At 42.8% G+C, this 25,633-nt stretch overlaps 1 protein-coding gene across 3 annotated transcripts in view; it reads left to right on the top strand.

Moving 5' to 3' along the window:
• The first annotated feature begins 641 nt into the window (after positions 1-641).
• The window catches only part of ankfy1 (ankyrin repeat and FYVE domain containing 1), a 73,000-nt gene continuing 48,008 nt past the window's right edge, over positions 642-25,633 (top strand). Inside the window, exons 1-7 of one of the 3 annotated variants that reach the window (XM_078225179.1) lie at positions 642-687; positions 6,878-7,067; positions 11,636-11,754; positions 14,179-14,314; positions 20,094-20,217; positions 22,204-22,353; positions 23,031-23,196. In XM_078225179.1, coding sequence (XP_078081305.1) covers positions 678-687; positions 6,878-7,067; positions 11,636-11,754; positions 14,179-14,314; positions 20,094-20,217; positions 22,204-22,353; positions 23,031-23,196 — 895 coding nt within the window. In that variant the 5' untranslated portion in view covers positions 642-677. Of the gene's footprint in view, positions 688-4,653; positions 4,737-6,540; positions 6,646-6,877; positions 7,068-11,635; positions 11,755-14,178; positions 14,315-20,093; positions 20,218-22,203; positions 22,354-23,030; positions 23,197-25,633 lie in introns of those variants that run through there. The other 2 variants (XM_078225180.1, XM_078225181.1) reach the window with 2 other exon arrangements.

Consider the following 25,633-nt stretch of genomic DNA (forward strand, 5'->3'; position numbering starts at 1 on the left):
TTTCACTGTATGTTAATACATGTGACAATAATAAATCAAATCAAATCAGTATTTGATTCATGTTCTCTTTTTGAACAGCCCTATTTGGCACATCAGTAATACATGGACTAAACACGGTGGCACAGTGGTTAGCACTGCTGCCTCACAGCGCCAGGGACCCAGGTTCAATTCTGGCCTTGGGTCACTGTCTGTGTGGAGTTTGCACATTCTCCCCGTGTCTGCGTGGGTTTCCTCCGGGTGCTCCAGTTTCCTCCCGCAGTCCAAAGATGTGTGGGTTAGGTTGATTGGTCATGTTAAATTGACCCTAGTGTCAGGGGGATTAGCAGGGTAAATCTATGGGGATAGGGCCTGGGTGGGATTGTGGTCGGTAGAGACTCGATGGGCCGAATGGCCTCCTTCTGCACTGTAGGGATTCTATGAAAGTGACACTCTGAGGATCACAATTTTCAGTTGTTCAACTCTAAATCCTCATACTTCACTGACGTCTATTTTACAGAAAAGGATGTCTCCAGCAATATCTGAAAAGAGTGAAGGGGGCAAAGCGAACTTTACCCAGACTAAATAGATAGTTGTATTTGTCTGGGACAGTCCCGCTTTAAGAGTTAGCCCCGCCCCCGGTTCGGGCGGTACCATTTCTACAGGGGTGGGGGGAATCTCGCGAGAGCGGCTGGAGCAAGATGGCGGAAGGTAGGAGCTGTCAGCGGAACAGGGTCGAGAGCGCTGCGGCCGGGCCCGGGGCTCCACCGAACCGGGAGCAGAGCGAGCTCAAACCCGCGCCCCATCCCACCCCCTGCCCGCATCTAGACCCAACACAACCCCCCCCTCTTCTCCCGGGGTTGGTGCCTATTGCCCCTCCCTCCCACACACTGCACCCCCCTCCCCACACTCCTCACTCACCGTCCCGCCCCCCCACCCCCCCACTCCCACCCACTGCCCCCCCCCCCCCCGGTCCCCACGCTCCCACCCACTGCCCCCCCCCCCCCACACACACACACACCCACTGCCCCCCCCGTCCCCATGCTCCCACCCATTGCCCCCCCCCCCCGTCCCCATACTCCCACACACTGCCCCCCCTCCTTCCCTTCCTTCCCACCCCCCCTTCCTTCCCACCACCCTTCCTTCCCACCCACTGCCCCCCCACCTCCTCTCCTGGGGTTGGTGCCCATTGCCCCCTCCTGCCCCCCCTCCCCGCCCTCATCAGTCATATCTCTTATTTGGAATAATGGCCCAATGTGTCTGTCCTTTCAGTGATGTTTAAATTCAATCTTTGGGTGTTTAAACTAAATTGGATGGTAGTTGGGCAGTGTAATCTATGGCTGCATCAAATCACTGCTCAGTTATGTAAAGGAATCTTTAGGTTTTTTTCTGCCAACTCTACCAGTGACCATAGTTTATAAAGTAAAGGCAATATTGGAAATATTGAGCAAGTCAAATGACACTTTTAACTTCAACAAAAGTAAGATGGCCCCCTTTTGGTTGAGGGATAAGGAGATCACTTTTCTTGGAAAGGTTAAAAGCTGGAGCAGCTGAGCGATCAGAAATAAAGATGCACATGGACTGCTTCTTGTAAACGAGTGTATGGGGCTGTAGTGATGTAAAACCATATACTCAGGCAAATTTCTTGATGAATGAAATACCAAAGGGGGGTGGGGTTTAATGTTAAATTTGTATGGAACCTTGGTTAGTGAACACTTGTCTGCCCTCACTACAGGGAGGCTGTTGAAAAAGATTTACAAGGATGTCCCCAGTATTGCAGTTGAACAGGCCAGGGCGTGCTCCTCTGGAAAAGAGAAGACAAAAAAGAAAATCTGCTTTATTCCTTCAAATTCATGAAGACATTCAATAGATAAATGTGGGGGAGTCCAGAACAAGGGGGTGCAAATGCAAGGTAGTTACTAAGAAATCAAAGAATTTCGGAGGAATATTTTTACACACAGTAACACAGTTAAGGGGAGGTTTGTGAGGAAATTGGGAATTGCAGGGTGAGATGAGGCACAGAAACACCAGTTTGGCTGGGCAACCTTCAGTTCAGGCTTGCATTTTTAAATTAAAACTTTACCTAGTTTACTTAATAGATTAAAAAAAATTATACTACATTGTTAGGGATGTGACTGACCTTTTCTGTGAATGTCATTGTGAGCCCTGCTCTGGTACCAGCTAAAAGGCTATCACAAAGGATACCTGCAGGACATTCTGCAGAGGGGGAATGACCCAGAAGTCATGTACAAATGCGAGAGAGCAGGTGTTGAAGTGCTATTGTCAGATTTTCAGGAGCTGGGGAGGTAGTTGCAAAGTCAGCTCTTGAGAAGGTAGCAATCTCTACATTACTTCCAGTGCCACACACTAGTAGAAATGGGAGGAGAAAAAGGATCAATGTGTGGCTTGAAGTATGGTGCAGGAGATTTCAACTTCTTGGGGCATTGCGACCAGTTGAGGGGCAAGAGGCATCTTTTCAAAGGGGGAGAGGAGTTTGGGGGCACCTCAACAGAACTGGAACCTATGTCCTCGGGGAGATTCACTAGTGTGGTTGGGGAGGATTTAAACTATCTTTATGCGAGGAATAAGGTGCAAAATGTGAGTCTTAGTACTGGTGAAGGAAGTAGCAGAACAGGTTTAGAATACATGTGTGAGCACAGTGTTGTGCATCTTGCTGAGCTACAAGCACTAATAACCTTGGGGAGTTTGTTATAGGAGCAATAAATGGTTTAATGATGAGGACTGGTTGCTTCAAGGATAGTGTTCCGAAAAGATAAGGAATGAGAAAAGGGAGGTGGAGTGGCAGTACTGATTGTGACATTGGAAGGAGATCCCCTTGAGGGTGTGAGTACAGAATGCATTTAAGAGTTGAGAAGCAGTAAGGAGTTTGATAACACTATTCTTATGGCCTCCAAATAGTTAGAGAGAGAGATAGATAGAGGAGCAAGATTGCTGGGAAATCAGATGTGCACGAACTATAGAGTGGCGATATTGAGGGAATTTCTTCTTTCTACTTTTCTCAAGGGTGGCACAGTGGTTAGCAATGCTGCCTCTCAACGCTCGGGACCCGGGTTCAATTCCATCCTTGGGGTCTGACTGTGGATTTTACACGTTCTTGCCATGTCTGCGTGGGTTTCCTCCGGGTGCTCCGGTTTCCTCCCACAGTCCAAAGATGTGCAGGTTAGGTTGATTGGCCAAGGTAAAATTGCCTCTTCGTGTCCTGGGATGTGTAGGTTAGAGGGATTAGTGGGTAAATATGGAGGGATACGGGGATAGGCCTGGGTGGGATTGTTGTCGGTGCAGACTCGATGGGCAGAGTGGCCTCTCTCTGCACTGTAGGGTTTCTATATATTCTAAATTGTCCCTTAGTGTCGGGGGGTTAGCAGGGTACATACGTGGGGTTATGGGGATAGGGTCTGTGTGGGATCGTTATTGGTGCAGGCTCAATGGGCTGAATGGCCTCTTTCTGCACTGTAGGGATTCTATGATTCTATTCTAAGATTCTTCCCATGCCAAGTGTCAAATGAAGGCTGACGCAGCATGTGCTGTCTGTTTCCATAGCTAGTTTTTCCTGAAACATGTTACTGTTGAGGGGGTGCAGAGGAAATTTAATTGTATTTAAATTCCCTCGCTATCATGGTGGAATTTGAACATATGGCTGCGGATCCAGGCCTTTGGATTAGCAGTCCAGTGTGATAGTGTACCCTATTCTGTTCCTGAAATTACAAAGGAGGATAGAAAGATGCTGGAGAACATATAAAAAAGATGTACAGAAATGAGTGGTTGTAACTGTCAAAGTTTGAACAGGCTGGGACTCTTTAGAAATAAGATTGAAAAGTGATCTCTCTTTAAAATTGAAGGATTTGACGGGATAAATATGAAGATGTTTGTGGGGAAGACTGCAGCTCGGGCCCATAGGGTTACCAATAAACTCAATAAGGAATTTGGGCAAATCCTTTTGTTACCCAATGGTGAGAATGTGGAACTCGCTGTTGCTGGGAGTAGTTGCAGCATGTAGTGTCGATGCAGTTAAGGAGAAGCTAGATAAACACACCACAAAGTTTGGAAGGATATGCTGATAATGTGAGATAAAGCAAGATGGGGGGGAAGTTCATGTAGAACATAAATGACAGCATGGGTCAGTTGGGCAAATGGTTTGCTCTAAATTCTATGCAATTAAATGCATGATGGTATATAATTCCATTCGCTGTTGTCATTGCTAAGCCACCCACACAGATAATAGAATAGCCACAGTGACGGAGTTAGTGATTATTCATTCTTGGGTTTGAACACCACTGGTTAGGCCTTGAGAAGGCAGTGGTGAATTTCTCTTTAACCATTGCATTTGAAAAAATAAAACAAATGTGTGGGTACACCTATGGTGCCTTTTGTAGGTGCATCCACAGTGCTACTAGAAAAGGAGTCCAAGTTTTTACCCAACAACAGTGAAGGAACAGTGATATGGTTCTCTGATAACCCTCAGGACTTGCATGGGGAATTCCTGGTTGACCTTCCAGTAGGACTCGTGGAATGAATTCCTGTGATGATGGGCAATTGCCTAACCAGATGGAACTTGTATCCTGAACCCTTGATAAGGCGGACCCTCTCAGTAGGTCTGGTATTCTCTTGTCTTGGGTGGGACTAGTGTGCATGTAGCACAGGCTTGTGGTTTAACTCTTGCTTTGTTCCTTTCTAGTTGGCTTCTTGAGTTATTACAAGTTCCAAGAAAGAGTGGTGTGTGGCTTGGCAGGGACTTGCAGGTGATGGTGTTCTTGCACATCTTTTGCCCTTGTCTTCTAGTTGGTAGAGGTTGTAGATTTGGAAGGTAGGGTCAAAGGTACCTTGGCGAATTGCTGCAGTGAACCTTATAGATGGTGAAGATGGTAGATGCTAGTGGTGGAAGGGATAAATGTAAGGCATGAATGTTGCTTAGCTCTGAATGTTGTCCAGGTCTTTCTGCATATGGCCATGAGGTGTTCCCACCCGTGAAAAGGTTGCGTGTGAAATGAGAGGACACAGGTATAAACTGGAAAAAGAAGCAAAAGAAATATGAAGAAAAACTTTTTCACTGAATGGTTAAGGTCTGGAATGCACTCCCTGAATGTGGTGGAGGCAAGTTCAATCAACATTCAAAAGGGAATTAGAATGTTATCTGAAAAGGGAGAATATACAGGGTTATTAGGAGATGGCAGAGGAATGGTAATAGGTAAGTTGCTCATTTGGAGAGCCAACAATTCTGAGATTACTTCATTACACCTTATTCTGTACCATTTGTAATAAGTCGTAATCATCAATGAACATCCCAACTTCAGACCTTATGATGGAGGGAAGGTCATTGATGAAGCAGATGCCTAGGACACTACCCTGAGGAACTAAGTTGATCTCCAGCCACCACAGCCATCATAGGCATGACTCAAAGCAGTGGGGCGTTTTCCCCTGATTTCCATTAATTTTAATTTTGCTGGGGCTCTTTGATGTCACTCCAAATGTTGCCTGGATAAGGGTAGTTACACTCCTCTTGCTGATTCAGCTCTTTTGTCTATGTTTTCATGGTCCCTAAATTGCAGAAGAGGCCATTCGGCTCATCGAGTCTGCACTGATTCTCTGTCCCACTCAGGGCCTCTCCCTGGCCTTATCCCTGTAATCCCACACATTAATCGATCCCATCTTTGGACAGTAAGGGATAATTTCACTGGCCAATCCACCTAACCTGCATATCTTTGGTATCCCAGCTGCGTGGACCTGGCGAAACCCAAACTGAGCATCAATGAGCAGACGGGTGCTGGGGGAATGCTGGAGTGGGCTTGGGGGGAGGGGGGTTTGGGGGTGGGGTGGAGATTGTGGGAATGGGGCTGGCGGGTAGGGAGGGAATGCAGGGGCGGGGGGGTAGGGAATGCAGGAGTGGGGCTGGCGGGGGGGGGTGGAGTGGAGAAAAAATGTGGGAGTGGGGCTGGCGGGGGGGGGGGGGGCAGTAGTGGGGATGGCAGGTAGGGAAGGAATGCGGGAGTGGGGCAGGGGGGAGGGAATGCTGGGGGGGGTGCGCAGGAGTGTGGGGCTGGTGCGGGGAGAGGGTCTGGGAGTGTGGGGCGGGGTGGGGGAGGGATGGATGTGGGCCGGGGAGCAATAAGGGATTGGGGGGGGGGAAGAGAGGAGGGAATGCGGGGGCGAAGGTACATTTCTGATGGTTTAATACAGTGGTTCCCAAAGGGTGCGGCGAGAGAGGATGGCAAGTGTGGCGGGAAGATTCAAGGACAATCAAAGAAACATTTAAACATGGATAGATATTTTTCCAAAGTGAGCACAAGAGCATCAAGTGATGCTGAGGAAGATGTCCCATGATCATATTATAAAGTAGTTGTGTTCTATGTTATGAATCAAGCACTGCTAGGAGTTGTGTTTTTTTGTTGTTTTTGAATGTATTTCTTATCAATAAAAAATTCGGTGTGGCACGAGCAAATTTTTATTCCGGAAGTGTGGCCCAGTGAAAAAAGTTTGGGAAGCACTGGTTTAAAAAGAGCTTAGTTCCCTGTATGCAAATGATTAAGTTTTGTTTACTATCTCCTTGGTTAGCCTATTGCAGTAAGAAGTTTAACAACACCAGGTTAAAGTCCAACAGGTTTATTTGGTAGCAAAAGCCACGCAAGCTTTCGGAGCTCCAAGCCCCTTCAGGTGAGTGGGCCTATTGCAAACCTATTGCAAACAGTGCAACAATTTGGGTATTTTTCTCTTTTTACAAAATAAATCTTTTGGAAAGAATGATATGATGGGAGTCCATGTGAAATTCATATTAAAAGCATATATCAGGACTTAAGTTGTCTGGCAGATTGTCTTGGTGCAAGTGCCTATTAATTTACTAACTGTTTAGTGCTTCTGACTGTTCTTGTGCCATTGTGTTTGACAGAGGAAGTGGCCAAGCTGCAGAAACATCTGGCACTCCTCCGCCAGGAGTATGTGAAGATGCAGCATAAACTGGCAGAGACGGAGAAGAGATGTGCCATGCTTGCAGCCACATCTCCAGAGAACTCCAGTGACTCCTTTGTTTGCAGACTACTGTCTATTGTGTCTGAGCTTTATCAGCAAGAGCAATACAGGTAAATGTTTTACAGTAAAAGTTAATGTGTTGACTTATTCTGTAATAAGAGTTTGGATCATGGGATATAATCTGGTCAATTGAACTGATAAAAGCCAGTAAATCAGGTCAACTGCATTCCCTTTCCCTTAAATTACTGGCATCAAAATCTCACACTGGCTATGCCATTAGAATATCTAAATTTGAATAATGCTGCTTTGAACTAATTAAACTGGAGTGCCTTTTCACTTGGCTGCTCCAGTGCAGTAGTTTGAATGGGACTTCCTTTCCTTTTTAAAAAAAACTCTACTCATTAATGAGACGCATCCTCTTGAGACTTGCAAGTTAGGTAGACCCAATGAACTGGCAGATCAACTGATTCATCCCAGGCAGTATAGTGAGAAATATTTTGCATGTGAATGCTTGGATCATGATTTAATTGCTTGGGTGAGGGGGCAAAACACCTTTTGGAATATTTACTATAGTACCTCAATCATAGATAATTTCAGGTTAATTAACTGCAATCTCTTTTATGAAATGTCCATTTGTGGGATGGGGACCTGCAGAAAAAAAGAGAGATATTGGAGCAAACGTGAGTATCTGGTGTTTTATCCTGATGTGCACTCTGCTCAGTCAAGCACCCAGTGTCTTGTCCACTGACTAGTTTTTGTAAATAAGTCCAAGTAACAATAGACTTTTTCGCCACCCTATTAATTGCACACGTTGAGGCATCATCAGAAAGCCGTTGGTCTATTAACTGAGTTTCTAAGGACTGGTGGTTTAAAAAAGCACTTCCTACCTTCATCTGTAGGTAGTTTTTGATCAGATCTGTATCCATAGCTAATTGGGTACAGATTCACATTGGGTGATTCCCTAACTTGTGAAATGAAAATGTTGTCCTGATGGTAGAGGCAGTTCGCTGTTGGATTTGTAAATTCACCCAGTGATGGCAGAATGTTGTATACCCCCTGACACCTAGTTCCATGAGCTGAAGCATGGACCAGAATCTACTTCAGAACTGACTGCAGATCCTCAGATTTATGTGAACCACCTCTTGGGGCTGACTTGGTAAATTTGTGGACAAGTCCTTGCAAACATGGCTTTCTCTCATTGCTTGATTTTCTCTAACAAATGCCCCTATGTCTTGTCTTCCAAGCAGTGAGAATGATTCTGGAAAGAGGTCGTTTCATGTGGAAATGCATGGGGATTAATTTTAGTCTCTGCTGTTAAGAGCTGACGGTATCATTTTTTTCAATTTAAGATGTCGATTGCTGTACCTCCAGTACTTCGCAATCGAGAACATCCTTTGATAAGGTTCATTATTCAGCTTCATTATCTACTGTATTTGGAAACTACAGTGGTGATCTGAAAAGATAGGGGAGGCATTGTAAAACAGCTCAGCTAATAAATCAATTTTATAAACAAAAATAGTGAAAGTGCAGGCTCGATTTAAGGATCGAAATGGAAGTTATTATGTGTCGGCAAAGGGCATGGCGGGGGGAAGAATCCAATCAATACTTTTGGAAATATACTGTCTAATAAATGAAAGCCAGCACAGATTTGTGCAAGCCCAAAGTTGTATGGGTTAGATGGATTAGCCATGCTAAATTGCTCCTTAGTGTCAGGGGGATTACGATGGTGAATATATGGGGTTATGGGGATAGGGTCTGGGTGGGATTGTGCAGGCTCAATGGGCCTCCTTCTGTACTGTAGGGATTCTAAAGACATTGTGTTTGCCAAACCTGATTGAGTCCTTTGAAATATCGGAGAGGGTTGATGAGGATGGTGCGGTTGGGACTTTCGGCAAGTATTTGTCAAAATACCACGCAATAGAATCATTAGTCAAACTAAATCCTGTGAGATTGAAGGGATTGTGTGATGGCATGGATATAAAACTGTCTAAAGAGTGGAAAGCTTAGAGCAATGATTAATCGTTTATCTGACTAGAGAGAGGTTTGCACTGATTTTCCCCAACTGTTAATTAGGAATATTAATCTTTTTGTGTATTAATGCCCTAAATTTGCAGAACAATTTCTAAATTTTTAGATAGTAAGGAAGATGATAAACTTTAGGAAGGTATAGGCAGACTAATTAAATGTGCAGATGGAATGAAGATGCAATTTAATATTGAGAAGTGATGCACTTTTTATGGTCAGAATGAGAAGTGATAACTGCTGAAGTTTAAGGGGATGCAGGAATGTAAAGACCTGGGATATGCACAAACCTTTTAAGGTAGCAGGACAAATTGAGAAGGCTATTTACAAAAACAAAAAGCACTTGGGATGTTTGGCTTTAATGGGGTAGGAAAACAAGGGAATTATGCTAACCCTTTGTAAAACACTGGTTAGGCCACAGCTAGAGTATTGTGTTCTGTTCTGGTTTATATCAAGGCCTTGGGACTAGAGTAGAAGAGACTTGCTAAAATGGTAGCAGGAAAAAGGAACTTCAGTTGTACGAAGATTGAAAAAGGTAGGGCTGTTTTCCTCAGCAGAGAAAGTTAAGAGGAGTAAACCGAAAATACTGGAAACATTCAGAAATGAGTCAGCGTTTCAAGTCACTGACCGTTCATCAGAGTTTTTGGGTATCTGTTGAAAGGATTCTAATTGGTCAGTAACCTGAAACGTTCTGTTTGTTTCAACGCAAATATTGCATGCCCTGCTGAGTATTTCCATCATTTTCTGTCCTTTCCTATTTCCAGCATTGACTAAAGTTAAGAGGAGGTTGTTTCCACTGGCACATAATGCAGATTTAAGGTGATTGGCAAAAGAACCAGAAATGCGATGAGGAACCATTTTTAAAAGTGAATTGTGATCTAGGGATAATGGAAGCAGATGCAATACTAACATTCTGAAGAGAATTGGATGAGTATTTAGAGTTTACAGGCTCTGGGGAGATAGCAGAGTGGGATTAAGTGGATTGCTTCACCAAAGAACTGGCACATACACGATGTTCTGTATCGTTGTGATTCAGTGAACTTTAACATTCTTACATCTGGTGCTGTAGCCTGGGTACAACAAAGACTAACAGCTGGATTTGGTGGAAATGGTCAAGTTTAATTGAAGGACCATTCCACTAAATATCATCTGCATTTAAAAAAGCAAAACTATGTTTAAAGATCCTGGGCATCTTGCCAGTTTAATTAGAAAATGGTGCTGTGGATGATGGGTTGACGTAAGAATGAAGAGACTAATCATTGTGCCAGCATGTAGGGATAGGAAGTCTGGCACATTATAATGAGACACATCCACATACAACTGAAGCATCTAGACTCTGCACAAGAGTTTACAGCTATTCTAATTCTGAAGTTTTCCAATTAGAATTCACTAACGATTTGGCTTCAGGTGTTTCAGTCAATAACCAGGGGACTGGAAATGAGTTGGAGAAAATGTAACCACATAGCACGTATTTCACTCTACATTGGAAGAAAAAAAAGGATAACAGGTCAGCAGCAGTTGGAAGATCTGAGGATTTTTAGAGACTCTCTGCATCCGACTGCAATGGAGCAGCAATAAGCAAAAGACGTAGAATGCTGACTGGTCGAGCCCAATCACTAGCTTACAATTTGTACTTAAATTGATCAGTGCTAGGATTAGACTGCAATTTGAGTACTGTGCCCAGTTCTGGTCATTGTTTGAATATTCCCTTGGTTTTTCAGTGGAGGCAGTGCAGATAAGCATTGCACGACTAGTGCTAATATTGGGCCTGAGTTATCAGCAGAGATGAGGCAGACAGGCTTTCCAGCATGAAATGCAAATATATCAGCGGTCACCTTCTACGGGTTACCCGCACGGTTAAGAGTTTGGGCAAGGTAAATCCAGAATGTTTTGTCAGTAGGGCAGTGGGCATATATTGAACTGGTGAAAGATGAATTTAGGACAGATGGCTGGATATTCACACTGGGCAGTATGTCAAATTAATTTTGCCATTGTCACTGTGCAGATGAGGACTCTCTTGAGATGCAGTTGGGTGCTGTGACTGGGTGGGAGAGACTGGACAAACTGAAGATGGATTTTACCTTTTGATCGTTGCTGGAGTAATTCTATTTAATCTCTGATGTGACACCCAATTTGGTCATTTGCGAATAGCTCAGTAAATGGTAATCGAAGTAGTGGGCACCCCGCTGTGGGCTAGTTTTGTCTCAGTTGCACCTGGCAGGAGAGCTGATCGTGTTGACTGAAATGAGAGAAGCCTCCTGGGTATCTTTCATTTCATCAAATCAGCATCCAAAATAACCCATCTGGAATATGGGATTAATTTATCTATTCACTGCTTTTGTTCATCCTCCCCCTCTCTGCCCAACCTTCCTTTTTTTTTGCAATGTCATCTAGGTTCTAAAGCATCTGCATTTGTCCTCCCTTTTCCAAACTGCTTGGATTTCATTCTGTCTTTGGATTGTGACATTGCTCTCGCTCTAATTCCCAATGTCTTATTCCTATGGGTAATTTTCAAATGTGGATTTCTTTGCAACTCTTTCATCATGGAGCTCTGTAATTGTGAGGAGTAATGTCTGTGGTGCCTTTGATTCTCAACTCTCTCTAAGCTGGTTTCAACATGACCACAAGAACACTCGATGTGTTTTTTGTCTTGCAGTGACTTGAAAGTAAAGGTTGGAGAAAAGATCATCAATGTTCACAAGTTTGTGTTGGCAGCACGCAGTGATACCTGGAGCCTGGCAAACCTTGCCTCTACCCACGAACTAGACCTGTCAGGTTTGTGCACCAGTCTTGTTACCAAATTTAGTCCAAACCACTCTTATAGCTTGTATATTCTAAACTGACTTGCTGCCTAGATTTGGCAACTTGGAGGGCAGGGTGGTGGTAGGTGATAGCCTGGTAATTCTTTGCTTCAGTGGAGTGGCAAAGTGGTTAGCACTGCTGCCTCAGTGCTACGGAGCCTTGGTTTGATTCCAGCCTTGGGTGACTGTCTTGTGTGGAGCTTGCACGTTTCAACCATGTCTGCATGGTTTTCCTCCGGGTGTTCCGGTTTCCTTCCCCACTCCAAAGATGTTAGGTTAGGTGGATTGGCCATGATAAATTGCCCCTTAGTGTCCCAAGATGTGTCGGTTAGATGGATTAGCCATAGGAAATGTATGGGGTTACGGGGAGAGGGCCTGGGTAAGATACTCTGTCAGAGTGTCGGTGCAGACTTGATGGGTCAAATGACAGCCTCCAGCACTGTAGGGATTCTATGATAGGACACTCTTGGGACATTGTTACTAAGCCACTCATGTATTATCATAACCAGTTCTAAAACTGTGGGGAGTTTTTCGCTCCCTTAATCACTGATATCCAGTTTCTTTCAAGACTCTTGATTTCTAATTCTGGAACCTCTAATTCTTTGAGCCTGATCCACTAACAGATGGCTGACCTTCTGCACCAACTCCATTTCCCAACCATATCCCTTGATTCCTTTACTGCTCACAAATCCATTCATCTCGGTCTTGAATATGCTCAATGAGCATCTGCACCTCTCGAGTAGGAAATTACACCGATTCGCAACCCATTGGGTGAAGAAACTTCACCTCATTTTCAGCCCCGAATGGCTGCTCCCTTACCCTTGGATGAGCCCAAGTTCTAAACTTTTTAGCTTGGAGAAACAGCCTCTTGGCATCTCCTGTGTCAAACCTTCTGAGAATTCTAATGAGATCACCTCTCATTCTTCTAAACTCCAAAGAATATAGTCCCATTCTTCTGTGCATTCTCTGGGAAACCAGAAAAAACTGGAGCTCCAAATCTAGCTGACCTGGCACTTGTGTCACATCCGTCCAACATTGCTATCTTATATTTTCTTTAGAAGTGCTGCTCTGATTTTGGAGTATTATGTGGAGGAAAAGCCACATCCTGTTGTTCCTTCTTGTTCCACTTGATGTACAACTTGTACTTGTACAATATGTACAACTTGAAAGCTGTACATATCCCTGAAGGAACTTTTTTTATGTGGAGCATAGTCTGTTCAATTGGTCAGTACATGTGGAGTTAAATATGCTGGATTACCACAGTGTGGCTATAGTGAGGAGTATGTTTTTGAGTTGAGAGCTGGACAGTATGTCATGTGTGCATCTGTGGCTTGAAGTTCTGATGCAATCTGCCAATGCCTTATTAACCATTTCTGAATTTCTGGTGTCATTGGTTTTGTATAACCTCACTAGTGTGGATAAAGACAGGAGAGTAGTGCAGTTAGGTTTCTCTCCTCTTAGACTTAAATATCAAAATAATTGTTGCTCTTTAAAAATTATCACCTTGCAGCTGCATCCAGCAGTTACAGCAGAAAGTATCGGTGAGATTAATGGGACATATTGCCCGATACCTTAAGTGACTACAGAAGTTGTGGATGCATGGTTTTGATTTTCCTGCATTCCCTTGAATCTGGAATGGTCCCTTTGAGGGGAGAAAATGTAAGCTTGCTGTTCAAGACGGGAGGAACTGGGAGCTATAGACCAGTTACCCTGTTCTCAGTATTAGAGAAAATGCTAGAATATCTTGAGGACATGACAAGTCATTTAGAAAATATAGGGAAAATGGTGTCTGACAAATCCTTTTGGCTATTTTGAGGATGCAACAAACTGTTTTGATTTTCATAGGATATTTAGTGTGGTGCCACAAGTCGCACAAGATTGGGGCTTGTGGGATTGGGATGATAAAGCTACTGGAGAGAAAACGGGAATAAAATGGACATTTTTGTGGGGAGGTGAGGACCAGTATTCTGGTTGTCTGCTATTCCTAATTTGTATTAATGATTTGTAGAATGATAGGTAATCTCATTGAAACAAATGAAATTCTTGGCAGGCTTCACAGGACAGAGGCTACTTCTCTTGTCTGAAGAAGGTAGACATCATCCAATAAGAGGGCAGCTATGAAGGGCTAAGGTGAAAAGTTGTTCAGTCAGCTCTGAATCTTTTACCCCTGTGGGCTCTGCATGATTATTTGATAAGTGCGTTCAAGATTGAGATTGGTTTTTTCTTTTGGGCATTAAGGAAATCGAGGGATAGAACAGGAAAGCAGTGCTGAGAAATTTCAGTGATCTTATTGATTGAAAAGAGCAGGCTGAAGGTGGGGTATGTTTACCCCCCCCCCCCCCCCCCCCCCCCACTATGTTTTCTCATTGCTAATTAATTCTTTTGTTTTCTCTACCAGATGCTGAGCCAGAAGTAACCATGGCAATGCTCCGATGGGTTTACACAGATGAACTTGAGCTGAAGGAAGATGATGTATTCCTCACCAACCTAATGAAACTAGCTAACCGATTTCAGCTGTATCTCCTCCGAGAAAGGTAGATAATTGACCTTCATGTTCTCTCCAAAGAGTCTTAACTAGTGCCAACTTGACAACTGTCTATGGATGAACTCTACAGAGTTGTAGTAATTTGAATGATTCCTACTTGAGCTGTATTTGGGATTTTCACTTTGTTTCAATGCTCCATTTGTTCATTGGAAATTTGTTTCAAACTTAAATTTAAGGAGACAGAATGTCTGGTTGTTTGAAGGTGGTTGGTGAGAACAGAGGGAGAAAAGATCTGGGAAAAATAAATTTGAATTCTAATCTGAATAAGGTCACGTGATTATGTAGAATTGACTGCTGTTTCGCATCACCATCTTAATTATGGATGAGGAAGGCCATTCGGTCCATCTTTCGTCCATCCAGAAAGGCCGTTGTCTGAGTCAATTAGCTGGACGGCTGGATTGTGATGCAGAGCAATGCCAATAGCATTGGTTCAATTCCTTAACCGGCTGAGGTTATTTGTGAAGGCCCCGTCCCCTCAACCGTGCTCCTTGTCTAAGGTGTAGTGACCCTCAGGTTAAATCACTACCAGTCAGTTCTCCCCCTCAAAGGGAGAGCGACCTGTAGTCATCTGGGACTGTGGTGATTTTACCTTTACTTGACTGTAGGCCATTCTACTCCTTTAGTGTGTTCCACTGTTCAGTTCCTTGATTGATCTGTCCCTTGACCCCACTTAGGATCGATATCCCTGATACCCATGTCCAACGCACATCTCTCTCTCTAGTTGACACTGTTAAGAGTTTGTTCCAGATTTCCATCACTGTGATTCTCCTCCAGTTTGTTTAATGATTCATATGCTGTATTTGGAAGTCCCTTCCATCCGTTAAATACTGCAAAAAGAACAAAACAATACAGCACAGGAACAGGCCCTTCGGCCCTCCAAGCCTGCGCCGCTCATGTGCCCACTAGACCATTCTTTTGTATCCCTCTATTAAAGAAGGCAGTCCTTTCAATTCTTCTTGTTCATGTTGAAATTATGGAGAGTCTTGGAGTGTGTGTTGTGAATAGTTTCAAGCTGATTCATATCTTTATCTTGTCCCTCATCTGTGACTGTCCTTTTTTCCTTACTGTTTTATTTATGCATCTGTGCTCTTTCTTCCATGTGTGTATCTCAAATTCCCCAAAGATCCTTAGGCAGCACCTTTAAACCCATGACTAGTTCCATCTAGAAGGACAAGGGCAGCAGATACACAGGAACACCACCACCTGAGAGTTCTCCTCCAAGCCACTCACCATCCTGACTTGGAAATATATCGTCGTTCCTTCGCGGTCGCTGGGTCAAAATGCTGGAATTCCCTCCCTAACAGCATTGTGGGTCACCCACAGCATGTGGACTGCAGTGATACAAGAAGGCAGCTCACCGCCACCTTCTCGGGGGCAACTAAGGATAGGCAATAAATGCTGGCCAGCCAGCAATGTCCCTGTCCCACGAATGAATAAAAAAAAATTGCTCTACCTAATGTATTTTTGAATGTTCTTGTATTCATCCCAGTGAATATTCCCCTTCATAAACTGGAGGATCTGTTGACAGCATTATTTCTCTTGCTCAGTTTTTTAATCCATTTAGAGGGTTCAAGCTTATTTTTACTAAGCTCAATGATTTTATGTATTTATTCCATATTATCAGCTTTCTTCCTTTAAAGGTTTCCCTTGTTCAACATCCTCTTCCAACGTATTTACTTGCTCCCTCATTTGAAAGACTTGCTTCATAAATGGGCTCCTATTCAAATCCTGATCCTGTGCTCGCACTCCTAAGGGCTTCAATTCCCTATACGTGGGGGTCATGAAGAGAAATCAAGTGATGTACAATGTTTCTTAGCTTCCTTGATGCACTTGGTGATGAAGTAGTTACATATTATGCTTATGAATTCTGACTCAATTGTGGTCAAAATGATATTGAGCCATACCTCAGTTCTGTAGACTTGGGAGTCTGCTTTGACTTGTTTAAACTTGTCTCCATAAATGGCTTAATTCCATTATAACAACAGGAAATCTTCTGCCAAATTAATGTCTGTGAAAGGCATACTGTCAAACTCTAATATGGCACCATCCACATCTTACAAGCACAAACTAGAGTCCAGTGAAAAACTTTTGTTTGAACCTCATTGATTGCTTCTGTGGCATTAGATTCCAACCTGGAGTTCCTGGTACAGCAGTAAGGTTGCTACCGCTGTGCCACAAGGCCTCCTACTGCATGTAGTAAAGTTTTTAGTCTGAAGGTTCAGAGCACGCAAGGACTTAAGAACATAAGAACACATCAGAACTAGGAGCAGGAGTAGGCCATCTGGCCTCTTGCGCCTACTCCGCCATTCAATAAGGCCATGGCTGATCCCTCTTTGTGGACTCTGGTCCGTTTACCTACCTGCTCATCATAACCCTTAATTTCTTTACTGTTCAATATTCTATCTATCTTTGCCTTAAAAACATTCAATGAGATACCTCAACTGCTTCAATTGGCAGGGAATTCCACAGATTCACATCCTTTGGGTGAAGAAATTCCTCCTCCACTCAGTCCTAAATCTGCTCCCCCTTATTTTGAGGCTATGCCCCCTTGTTCTAGTTTCACCCGCCAGTAGAAACAACCTCCCTGGTTCTATCTTGGGCAGCACGGTGGCACAATGGTTAGCACTACTTTTTCAGTGCCAGGGACCCGGGTTCTATTCCCGGCTTGGGTCATTGTCTGTGCAGAGTCTGCATGTTCTCCCCGGGTCTGCGTGGGTTTCCTCTGGGTGCTCCAGTCTCCTCCTATAGTCCAAAAGACATGCTGGTTAGGTGCATTGGCCATGCCAAATTCTCTGTCTACCCGAACAGGTGCCGGAGTGTGGCGACTGGGGGATTTTCACAGCAACTTCATTACAGTGCTAATGTAAGCCTATTTGTGACACAAATAAAGTTTAAATAAACTTGATCTATTCCCTTCATAATTTTGTGTTCCCCCCCCCCAGTGCCTGTATATCCTTTCTCAAGTAAGGAACCAAAACTCTACTCAGTACTCCAGGTGTGACTTCACCACCACCTTATACAGCTGCAACATAACCTCCCTGTTTTTAAGCTCCATCCCTTTAGCAATGAAGGACAAAATTCCATTTGCTGCCTTAATTACCAAACCAACTTTTTGTGATTCATGCACGAAGTCACCCAGATCCCTCTGCACAGCAGCATGCTGCAATTTTTTTACCATTTAAATAACAGTCCATTTTGCTGTTATTCCTACCAAAATGGATGATCTCACATTTACCCAACATTGTACTCCATCCACCAAATACTTACCCACTCTTTGCAGACTTTCTCTTATGCACACTTTGCTGTACCACTCATCCTAGTGTCATCTGTGAACTTTGACACGACACCTGGTCCCCAACTCCAAATCATCTATGTAAATTGTAAACCATTGCGGTCCCAACACGGATTCCTGAGGCACACCACTAGTCAATGGTAGCCAACCAGAAAAACACCCATTTGCCCCAACTCTTTGCTTTCTGTTAGTTAACTAATCCTCTATCCATGCTAACACATTACCTGTAACGCTGTGCACTTTTATCTTATGCAGCAGCCTTTTGTGCGGCACCTTGTTGAATGCCTTCTGGAAATCCAGATACACCATATCCACTGGTTCCCCATTATCCATCGTGCTTGTAATATCCTCAAAGAATTCCAGTAAATTAGTTAAACATGACCTTCCTTTCATGAACCCATGCTGTGTCTTCCCAGCGGGACAATTTCTATCCAGATGTCTTGCTATTTCTTCCTTGATAGATTCAAGCATTTTCCCCACTACGGAAGTTAAGCTAACCGGCCTAAAGTTGCCTGCCTTTTGTCTAGTACCTCTTGTTTAAAAAAAAAACAGTGGTGTCACATTTGCTGTTTTCCAATCTGTGGGGACCACCCAGAGTCCAGCGAACTTTGGTAAATTACCACAAATGCATTTGCTATTTTCTCTGCCATCTCTTTTAGTACCCTAGGATGCATTCCATCAGGGCCAGGAGGAGACTTGTCTACGTTTAGCCCCATTAGCTTAACACTGCTTCTTTAGTAATCGTTTCTAGGTCCTCCCCTGCCATAACCACCTTGCCATCAATTTTTGGCATATTATTTTTGTCTTTCACTGAAGACCAACACAAAATACCTGTTCAATGCCGTGGCCATTTCCTCTACCTATTGTTAAATCCCACTTCTCATCCTCTAAAGGGCCAATGTTTACCTTAGCCACTCTTTTTTGTTTTATATATTTGTAGAAACTTTTGCTACCTATTTTTGTATTCTGAGCTAGTTTACTCTCATAATCTATCTTTTCTTAACTTTTTTCGTGGTTTTCTGTTGATCTTTAAAGATTTTCCAATCTTCTAATTTCCTATTAATCTTTGCCACTTTATAAGCATTTTCTTTCAATTTGATACCCTCCTTTATTTCCTTAGATATCCATGGCTGATAATCTCTTTTTCTACAGTCCTTCCTTTTCACTGGTATATACTTTTGCTGAGCACAGTGAAAAATCACTTTGAAAGTCCTCCACTATTCCCCAACTGTCCCACCTTAGCCAACTCCTCCCTTATCCCATTGTAGTCTCCTTTGTTTAAGCACAAGACACTGGTATTGGATTTTACCTTCTCACGCTCCATCTGTATTTTAAGTTCAACCGCACTGTGATCGCTCCTTCCGAGAGGATCCCTAACTGTAAGATCATTAATTATTCCTGTTTCATTACACAGAGCAGAGACTGATAGCCAAGTTCTGCACACATGAGGACGGCCTCAACCGGGATCTTGGGTTCATGTCACACTATCTGTAACCCGCACGACTTGCCTGGGCTTGCAAAATCTCACTAACTGTCCTGGCTGGAGACAATCCACATCTCCCTAACCTGTGCTTAACCCCCTCTCCACTCTCATTGTCTGTACGTTTAAGACTTGATTACCTGTATTATCTTGTAAATTGAGTTTGTGTCTTTATATGCCCCGTTTGTGAACAGAAATCCCACTCATCTGATGAAGGGGCAGTGCTCCGAAAGCTAGTGGCTTGTGCTACCAAATAAACCTGTTGGACTTTAACCTGGTGTTGTGAGACTTCTTGCTGTCATTACACAGGACCAGATCTAGGATAGCTTGCTCCCTCGTAGATTCCATTACATACTATTTACGTTGCATACCTACTGACTTCCTCTGTATTAACTATACCTCCGATTTGGTGTCTGCAAATTTTGATATTTAGTACTCCCAATTCCTGAGTCCAAATAGTTTATATAAAATGTCCTAGTGCAGACCCCTGTGGAATGCTGCTACCTACCTTCCGCCAGTCTTAGTAATTAGTGTTTAATCCTGACTCTGTTCAGTTTTGTAACTAGTTGTTCATAAATGACTGGGATGTTGTCCTGTAACTGCACGTGTTGACATTTAGCCATGAGTCTACATGCACCTTAACAGAAACCAAGTCTGTATATGTGATCACTTCATTCCCCTTACCTACTGCATCTGTTATTGCAAAGAATTCAGCAGGGTGTGTCAGCTTTGGTAGCCTTGACTATCGGGTGCAAATACAGATTGCACATCGGTGAGTTACACTGACACTGGTGTCTTTGTTCAAATGCAAAGAAAAAGTAACTTTTATCTAGACTAAGATGTTGGCATTAAGGGGACTAGGGTGCTATTGTTTCACTAAGTATGTGCAACAAGTGCTGTGACCAGCGTTTAGAACTCTGAACACTTGCCTCTTGTATTTATGGTGGTATGTGGTCTGTCATTTGCAATTCATGTCTGTACTTTTTCCATCGGCAGGTGTGAGAAAGGAGTGATGTCATTGGTTAACGTTAGGAACTGTATTCGATTCTATCAGACTGCAGAAGAGCTGAATGCTGTTACATTGTTGAACTACTGTTCTGAGATTATAGCTAGCCATTGGGTGAGTTACAAGACAACTGCTTGCATTTATATAGCACTTTTTTTAATGTCCCAAGGCATTTAATAGGGGAGTAAAGCATGATGCCAAGTATCAGAACCCAGGCTATATTTTATACCACATATCTGGGTTATTTTCCAAATTTGTCTGATATTTGTTGAGGATTCTGTGCTTTAACCTATAAGTTTGTACAGTGCTGCTTAGTCTGTGTACTTGGTGAACAGTATGATATTGGATGCAAAATACAACATACAAACAAGGTGACTGAAATGCTGTGCATCTTTTCCCAAACGGGTGAATGGGCAGACCTTTGCTTTACTTTATTTAGCTATAGGGATTTGCATGAGGAATATACAAGGATGAAAGCTGATTTTGACACACTTTCTCTTCCCCCCCCCCCCCCAGACTACTTCTGCCATCAAAATCATTTCCAGGTCAGGCATATAAAAATACGCAATAGGAGGAATTTTCCTCTCCCACCCACCATGGGAATCATAGCGGGCGGGGGCTGGACCATGAAAAGGTCTGTTGATCTCGGGCTGGATTTTCTGGTCTTGGGGTGAGAGCGGTTGGAAAGTCCCACCCAATGTCTCTCAGGCGAGTTCCTAATTTCCACTAGCCTTCAGTATTGAGTGGCTAGTTTGGAAAACCTTGCTTTAACAGCTGATGTATTTGACTAGGGAAACTCCTGTGTTAGAAATTATTTGATTGGGAAAGACCTTGTACTGTGACTAGTGCTCAATGCTGACGGTGTCAAACTGCGATGTACTTTTCCTCCAAATTGTTCTGCTGACAAAAAATCATCCAAATCTTTGAAATCGGGTTTTACAATTTTTCATTGAGTAAAATACATTAAGGACATTTTTTCTTGCTGTTTGGAGGTGAAGCATCGTTCTTCACCCAGAATTGAAAATTAGATTCCAAGATGTGCAGCAAATTCCATGGTTATAATTAGAAATGTGGTTGTGCTCTTTCTCTGCTGGTTAGTGTGATGAGTAAGTGAGCTATATAGTCCCAAGAGGTGCGAGGTTTGATCTCCAGTCTGCTGTTAGTTGATCTCTGCCACAAGTTTGGTTTCCACACCCCTTAAGAAAAATTCCTTTTTGGATGAGATGTAAAATTGAGATCCCCTCTAGCTCCTCAATTGGATGTATATGCTATTTGAGGATCCTCCTGTTCTCCTAGCTAACATTGGTCCCTCAATCAACATTACCAGATACAAATTATTGGGTCATTTATTCTTGTTGTTTTGCTGCTATGAGGATTGACCATTAGGGCAGGGGAGGAAATGAATATTTGTTTTGTCTCTTTTATACTCCCAAAAACAAGTATCATTGTATTTTAGTACTCTTGTATAGCAACATCTGGTGGTCTTGTGCTTAGTAAAACATGCATTCTTTTTTGCCATTGCAAAGATTTTGTAGACGCACATTCAAATTGATCATACAGCTAGCTTTTGAGTAACTCTAACTGCAGAATGCAAAATTTTAATTTCCACCTTTTTCGTAGCATTGGTACTGACCATTGCGAGAGTCATTTGAAGGGTTTGAGAGTTTTATAATGTGGGCATAAAGAAAGATGTATATTTCTGTCATGCCTTTCATAATCACAAGGAGTCCCAATGTACTTTACAGGTGGAGTTAGTTTGTAATTGAACTGTTGTACTGTATAAACAGTGTTTATTTTAGCCCTTTTTCTTGGGTTAATAAAGCTGTAACCTGGAGGAGCTACAGTGCCATTCCAGTTCTGTTACCGGACAGCCACCAAGACGCCTGGATTATTGATCCAGGGACGTGAATTTAAATCTCACTGCGGTAGCTGAGGGACTTGAATTAAATTGGTGTTGTCGAAATGCAAATTGTATAAACCACTTTTGCATGTTGCAAGCTGAATGGAAGAAATGTCAAAAATGCAATGAAACAAAAATCCCTTTTCAGTAATTAGTTATACTGATCTACTTATAAAAGCAGTTTGTTTTTATTTATCTAGGATGATCTGCAGAAGGATGATTTCAGCAGCATGACTGCTCCTTTGCTGTACAAAATGATTAAATCTAAGACTGAATACCCTTTGCATAAAGCTATCAAAGTGGAAAGAGAAGATGTTGTATTTCTCTACCTCATTGCAATGGACTCCCAGGTAGGAGCACCTTCCATGAACCGAAGTAACATGTAATAGCCCACATTTAGGGTCCCTGACCACATCAATCCTCCTGAAGATTTACATGTGTAACTTTGAGGAATCTTGTGTCTAGTTCCTCCGATATTCTTTGCTAAATAATGGGAATTCTCTGCCCATTGAAGTGGTGGAGGCTACCTCGTTGAATATGTTTAAATCACGGGTAGATAGATTTCTGATCGCTAAGGGATATGGGGAGCAGGTGGGTAAGTGGAACTGATTTGCTTCAGATCAGCCATGATCTTGTTGAATGGCGGGGCAGGCTTGAGGGGCTAGATGGCCTACTCCTGCTCCTATTATGTGCTTATGAGTATATCTTGGTGTACTGAATTGGGTTTCTTCTTCTTGCTCAGAAACTGCCCTTTTTAAAACTTGAAGCTTATAAAATTCCAACAAAACCAATCAGCTGGGGACAAGTGTGAATAAAGTAGAGGTACCTGGTCAGCCCGATCTGAGCTGTAGTTGGATATGTTAATCTATATAATTTGATTCTCTCTAACTAATTTCAAAAACAGATGATTGCTCTGTTAAAGGGAGTTAGTGAGGTAAGCTTGCGTATGGTAACATCAGCAGTAATTTCTCACCTTTTTAGATGTGACTTAATGATATAGGGTCATAGCTTTTTTATACATTTACAGTTACCTGGTAAACTGAATGAACTCGATGATAATGGAGACCTGGCCTTGGATCTGGCACTCTCTCGACAGCTGGAGAGTATTGCAACAACATTGGTTAATAACAAGGCCGATGTTGACCTGGTGGATAAGAGTGGCTGGAGTTTGCTTCACAAGGCTATCCAAAGAGGTAAAGTGATGGCAAGGGAATGAAGATCAATATTGTTGGCTGTGCATTTCCGGAATGTAGTGTGACGTATTGCATGTGTTAAACTATTACACAAGATATGGGCCTCCGGTTAATATCTATCAATTTGGAAATCCCGCTTATGATACAAGTACAAAAGCAAAATACTGTGGAAATCTGAAACAGAAACATTTAGCTTGGGTAATATCTGTGAAGGAAGGAACAAAGTTAATGTTTGAGATCTATGACTTTTCTTCACAGCTGGGTAAGGTTAAAGATGTAACAGGTTTTAATCAAGAACAGGGACAGGCAAAGTATGAGGGGGAGGAGGCAGAGAATGAGGGGAAGAAAGAACCAACAGTAGTTCTCTAATAGTGTGGAAGGTCAATAAGATTAAACGATGAAAGGGACGATGCAAGGCAAACAGTAGGTGGTAATGGGACAAAAGAAACTAGTTGAGAGAAGATGCAAGAGACTGCATTTGGAATCATTACCGAGAGCTGGTTGGAAAAATTGGGAGTAGTGGTTATGATCTGACGTTGTTGAACTCTATGAATGTTCAGAAGGTGGTAAGGTGTTTAATCAAAAGATAAGATCCTGCTCCTCAAGCTTCTGTGAGCTTCATACATTTTATTCCCTCCCTAGAAACTACTTCCCTTTAAGGCAATCTCATGTATAGCACGGCATAGGAAGGTTTTCTGAAATAAGTGGCTATTTTACTATGGCCTAATAGTACGCTGCCTTTAGCCGTCTTGTTTGAAATCAGCAAGAAAAGATGTCTGACATTGCCCATAACGCTTTGATATAAGATAAAATCAAACTGTACAACACAATTCAATCTCTTTTTTAATGGCTTAAATTTTTTTATTATTCATTTATGGGACATGGCCGTTGCTGGCTGGCCAGCATTTATTGCCTATCCATAGTTGCCCTCAGAGGGCAGTTGAGGGTCAACCACATTGCTGCGGCTCTGGAGTCGCATGTAGGCCAGACTGGGTAAGGATGGCAGATTTCCTTCCCAAAAGGACATTAATGATGGGTTTTTCCAACAATCAACAATGGTTTCATTGTCATTAGTCGATTCTTAGTTCCAGATTTTTTTTTCATTGATTTCAAATTCTACCATCTACTGTGGTGGGATTCGAACCCGGGTCCCTAGGACATTAGCTGAGTTTCTGAATTAATAATCTAGCGATAATACCACTAGGCCATCGCCTCCCCTTTGCTGACATTTAATGGCTATGATACTGAACTGTAAACACCAGTTCATTTCAAAGTTTGCCCAGTCTTCACTATCCCCTCAATTAAATATCCTGAGGTAAGCTTTCACCAGGAAAAAAAAATAATGGAAGTTGCTCAATTGTTAAAATCCAATTGGTTCATTAGTTTCATTAAGCTCCCAACCTTACTTTGGTTGGACCTACTTGGGGCTCTGAACTTGACATGCAAACAAGTGACAGTAGTAAGCCATTCAGCCTCTCTAGCCTGCTCTGCCATTTAATGAGATCATGGCTGATCTGCATCCCGCCTACCTCTGGTAACGTAACATAGATTCTTGTCCACCTCTGCCTTTAAAATATTTAAGTACTTTGCTTCCACCAGCTTTTCAGGAAGAGATTTCTAAAGACTCGGGACCCTCTTGAGTGACAAGAATTTACCTTGATTCCTTTTTTAATAGGATTTTTAAACAGTGACCCACTAGTTCTTGTATGTTTCCTTCAAGTCACACCTTGCTCTTAACTCAAGTGGATATGAGCCTCGCCTGGCTAACACTTCCTCATAAGACAGTCCACTCATTCCAGATATTGTGGTAGACCACCTGTGGTTGACTTTTAATGTCCTCTGAGTAACTAGGAATGGACAATTAATGCTGTTACGTTCGTGGCACATTTCGAGAACAAAACTCTGGAAATGTTATTTTCACTCTGACTTGGTTTATAAATTTTCTGGCTGGTTATTGCTACACTACCAAAAAAAGGGAGTGAGTATAGGCTATTTGGCTCTTCTAGCCTGCTCCAATATTCAATAAGACCATAGTCGGTTTTCTATCTCAATGACACCTTTCTGCAAGTCCTTATCTATTCAACCGATCTCAGGAAAATCACCTCATCCCAGGGATCAGTTAAGTGAATCTTGGTTATTATCTGAGGAGATTGGAAATTATGCATTCTCCACCCTCTTAAATTGGTCAACAGGAACTGCAAACCTATTGCAAAAGCAAAATACTGCAAATCATAGAACCCCTGCAGTACAGAAGGAGGCCATTCGCCCCATCAAGCACGCACCGACAACAATCCCACCCAGGCCCTATCCCTGTAACTCCATGTATTTACCCTGCTAATTCCCCTGACATGAAGGGTCCGTTTAGCATGGCCAATCAACCTGCACATCTTTGGCATGTGGGAGGAAACTGGAGCACCCAGAGGAAACCCATGTAGAC

The sequence above is a fragment of the Mustelus asterias genome, chromosome 12, assembly GCF_964213995.1.
Source record: "Mustelus asterias chromosome 12, sMusAst1.hap1.1, whole genome shotgun sequence".
Classification (NCBI taxonomy): domain Eukaryota; kingdom Metazoa; phylum Chordata; class Chondrichthyes; order Carcharhiniformes; family Triakidae; genus Mustelus; species Mustelus asterias.